This window comes from Nannospalax galili, unplaced genomic scaffold, assembly GCF_000622305.1.
Source record: "Nannospalax galili isolate Female #2095 unplaced genomic scaffold, S.galili_v1.0 scaffold1217, whole genome shotgun sequence".
Taxonomy (NCBI): domain Eukaryota; kingdom Metazoa; phylum Chordata; class Mammalia; order Rodentia; family Spalacidae; genus Nannospalax; species Nannospalax galili.
Genome location: NW_008339068.1, coordinates 61,985 through 66,155, shown reverse-complemented (window position 1 = coordinate 66,155; position 4,171 = coordinate 61,985). Strand labels below are relative to the sequence as shown.

General features: G+C 42.8%; 1 protein-coding gene across 1 annotated transcript in view; it reads right to left on the bottom strand.

Moving 5' to 3' along the window:
- Positions 1-1,025: 1,025 nt before the first annotated feature.
- LOC103734731 (GTPase IMAP family member 3-like) overlaps positions 1,026-4,171 on the bottom strand; it is a 24,736-nt gene continuing 21,590 nt past the window's right edge. The window contains exons 3-4 of the mRNA XM_008833817.1: positions 1,532-1,603; positions 1,026-1,436 (exon numbers count right to left, since the gene is read on the bottom strand). Coding sequence (XP_008832039.1) covers positions 1,026-1,436; positions 1,532-1,603 — 483 coding nt within the window. The remainder of the gene's footprint in view (positions 1,437-1,531; positions 1,604-4,171) is intronic.

Here is a 4,171-nt window from a genome sequence, read left to right as displayed (position 1 = left end):
GCTGTAGGCTGTAGTGTAAGATCACCTCCATTCAGCATCTCACCACTCAACCCTCAACTATGAGGGTTAAGACTGGCTGGGGGTCAAGGTCTCCAGCAGACACATGGTGAATGTGGGGAGATGATCTCTCCTCTGTCTCCTCATCCTCATGTCCTGGTCCATGACCATGTTCTGTATACCTGCAAATCATTTCCTCTTTGGGGGAAGCCAGAGGTTGTATGGAGTTAGGATCAGTCAACCTAAGTGAGTGATTAGTAGGTGTTAGAAGTGAAGGCAAGGAACAGATCCCTAGAGGAGATGCTGTGTGTGTGTGTGTGTGTGTGTGTGTGTGTGTATACAAATTTAAGAATTAGGCTCTGAAATCCAGAATGAAATTACCTGTATTGTCTTAATGCAAGAGACAACCTGCTTTAACATTGAAGTCAGAATTATAAACCAGTAAATTGATGTATTAGTTACTTATCTCTGTGACAAAATATTTGACAGAAGCAACTGAATGGAGGAAGGGTTTATTTTGACTCCTGGTTACAGGCGTTTCAGTCCATCACCATGGGGAAGGCAGGGAGAGGCACAGGGCTGAGTGTGCAGCGTGCGAATGAATTCCAGACCTACCGCTATTGTGGTTTCTCGTGTTTGTTGGTGTTTGTGGGGAAGGACCAGCCAGGACGAGGATGAAAAAGATATCCTCATTCCTTCTGGAAAACATTCCATACTTTAGAAAGCATGCCATTAATTATTTCAATCTTCTGGGTGAAGACTGAATTTTCTGCTCCTTTCCTTGTGTTTCTTATTTTTTCCTCATACTTCCTCTTATTTGATTGCAATTTTCCCTTTTTTCCGCATGAGCTGATTGTGTTTCTCAGCGTACTCTCCTTCTGCAGCTTGGCGTTCCTCCTCTCTTCGGTCAGTGTAAACTTTCCTCAAGGCCTCTACTTGTCCTTTCAGCTTCTCATCTGTGTCCTTGTGCAAGGGGTCAGAGAAGTAAGTCCCTGCATTGTCCTGCACCATCCTGTCTACCAGCTCTGCTAGCTCCCACACCCGAGCTTCCATCTCAGCTCGTCTGCTCTGCTGCTAATGGCCATGCAGCGGCCTCCACACTCTTTGATGAGGCCTTTTAGTTTATTATCTGCTTCTAGGAGGTCATGCAGAGTGTGATCCTCCAACTGTTCTCTGCGAGTGAACAACACAGTCATGTGCTTCACGGCTGCCTCCCCAAAGATAGCCTTGACTAAACCAAAACCCTTTTGCTCTTCCTCTGTGTAGCGGCCCAGCTGCATAACCAGGAGGATGGCGTGAGGCCCAGGCCAAGAGAAGAGGACACAGTGGCTGATCTCCATGTAGGTGTTTCCCAGACTCTTATCGGTATAGAACAGCCCTGGGGTGTCCACAACCCGGAGGCCTCTCCCCTTCCGCTTTCTGGATGCTCTCTGGCAGTACTTAGTGACAGTCCAGAGACCGCTTTTAGAAGCAAATCGTTGTTCCCCAAGGATGGTGTTTGCTGTGGCACTTTTCCCATTTCAATTTTCCCTACCAGAATGAGCCTCAGAGAATTGTCACCAGGCTCAGCCATGCCGAGGCAGAAGTTCTGGAGTTCAGGGTCTGCCTGTGGTTTCAAAGGGAAAAAGATGTTCAAATGAAACATAAAACACCCTGACTCTTCTGATCTTTGTTAAGATCCTGCAGATGTAAACCATCTAAGTCTTCTGACACAGTGAGATTTCTCCTTTAGAGTGCTCTCCTTGTGGGTACTGAGGACCCAGCTTCCGCTACGCTTCCTGCTGACTTCTCTGTGACAGAAGCAATGTTTACTATTTAAAATCTGATACTTTACTATCTTTACATTTTTGGGGAATTACATTTTGTTCTAGAACTGATACAACTTTGTTTTTATAAATTTTATTTATTATAAGCGTGTATGTGTATGTACAATGTGTCACAGCATAGATATGGAGGTCAGAGGGTAAATTTGAGCAGTCGTTCTCTCTTTTCAGTCGTATATGGGTTCTTGGGATCGAAATCAGGCCATCAGGCTTACACAGCAAGTGTTTTTACCTTCTGAGCCATCTTCCAGGCCCTCAACTTTGCTTCTGAGATATCAACACTGAGAGATAGCATTAGAAAGAATTACAATTCTACTCTAAGAAAGAGCAGTCAGTAGAAGATATTAGCAATCTGGCCATATGCAGTGGTGGAGGATTTACTGTATACCTTTTGCTGTTTGCTTTTGTTTTTAGAGACAGGAATCTTGTATTGCTTTGACTGTCCAAATATTTCTGGAGTGTTGGGATTACGTGTGTGTGTGTGTGTGTGTGTGTGTGTGTGTGTGCAATAGATGTAAAGTGAATCTTGATGCACACAGTTAATCCACTACATAGACTCTCAACATTTAGTAGGAGATGCAAAACTCTTTTAAATTTGTGTTATTTGGAGCAGAACTGGCTTCACATTCTCAAGCTGCACATTATTTTCAAATGTTCTAACATTTGGGAGAAATAGCAGATGTTCTGTGATCTTCAGTAACATGAAGTGTTTGAAGGCCATTGGGCTCAGAACTTCAGGACAGCCTCCTGCACGGAGGAGAAAATAGGGAAACTAGTGTCTGAACTTTAAATCACATATACATCCCCACATATTAATATAGCCTTGCAATGTTGACTCAGTGGATAAAGACTGAACAGTAAGCCTGAGAGAAACAAGAGAGTCATTCCCAAGCCTCCCATCAAAGTACACAGAGCCCTCCCCATAGTTTCCAGTAGAACTCCATTCAACCCACAGTGACTAGAGGGTCCCAATGTGATTCTGCTCCCAGGAGCCCAGGGAAGGAAGGAAGCTTCCAGATGTTGTCAATGGGACAAATAATAACTCTGAGCCTCAAAACTGACTGATTGGACCAATGAAGAAAATTGCACATGAATCTCACATATGAATATTAATGCTATATCCCAGAATATTAGAAAGATAGCCTCCTACAACTTTTAAATATATGGGCCCTCACAACAAAATGGGATTCATGTTAGAGAAGTGGAATCGATGGGGCTCAACAAGAGAAAAATTATTAATATAATCCACCAGCAACTGTTCATGTTAAGAATGTTCCATTAAGTATGACCTGGTGTGTGCTTTCCTGTCTGTTCAGTGCTTCTCTCTGTAGCTCTGTCAATCATCAGTTAGTGCCTTCTAATGCTGACTCTTCATCTTCTTTGTACTAAGCCCAAAGACAGTAAGCTATTAGTAGGAAAACATTTTTCCAGGAAAATCCTGATGTCTCCTCTTTCTCTGGACATTTGAAAATTTGCCAGTTTCAGTAGGAAAAAAAAACCCTCAATCAGAGGAGTAAGGAAAAATGTACAGTTGACTGTACATTGCAAAGCTCCAAAAAAGGAGCCACACAGAAATGTTGGGCTTTACATGGTTGTTTTTTTTCTTGTAGTTATATGAATTATCAATCTGTAGAACAGTATCAAACAAATGTAACTAATAATGAACAAGGAAGCCACAGACACAGAGGGAGGGCTGTAGGAGAGTGTGCTTACATGGTTGTGACCCATACAAAAGGAAGCCAGCCCAAATCTCTGCCTGGATGGGGAGGGCTTCATGAGGTCCTACCCCTAACTGTGGAACTATTGGTAACTGATAGTTTTGGGGAGAGGGAGAGGCTGCTGAGAGGCTGCTGATGTTCCAATGGAGGGGCCCTCACCCACGAACACATTGGCAGCACTAAGCGGACTCAGTGGGTTAAAAAAAAGAGTATGTGAAGCTGGGAGGGAAAAGTGGTGGGAGTAGAGGGAGGGGGTTAGAGAGGAGGGAATAGGGGTTGGATCTGTTCATTCAAAACATTGTATGTGTGTATGAAATCCTCAAACAATTAAAAATAAAATAAAATTAAAGTGAAGGTAGATCAAATCCCAAGTCATGAACTGGTAAAAGCCACCAATGTAATTTACTAGTTTTAATTTTTAATATGCTTAGTGTTTGGAAACAGGGTCATGCTATGCAGCATAGGTTAGACTAGAAGTCACTATATGGACCAGATTTGTATCAGAGTTGGTTTCCTGCTTTTACCTCCCAAGAACTAGGATTACAAATGTGCTTCCTGCTCAGGCAACTTGGTGTTTTTCAAAAAATATTGATAAGTTGATAAACTGGGAGTGATATATACAGACTGATAGAG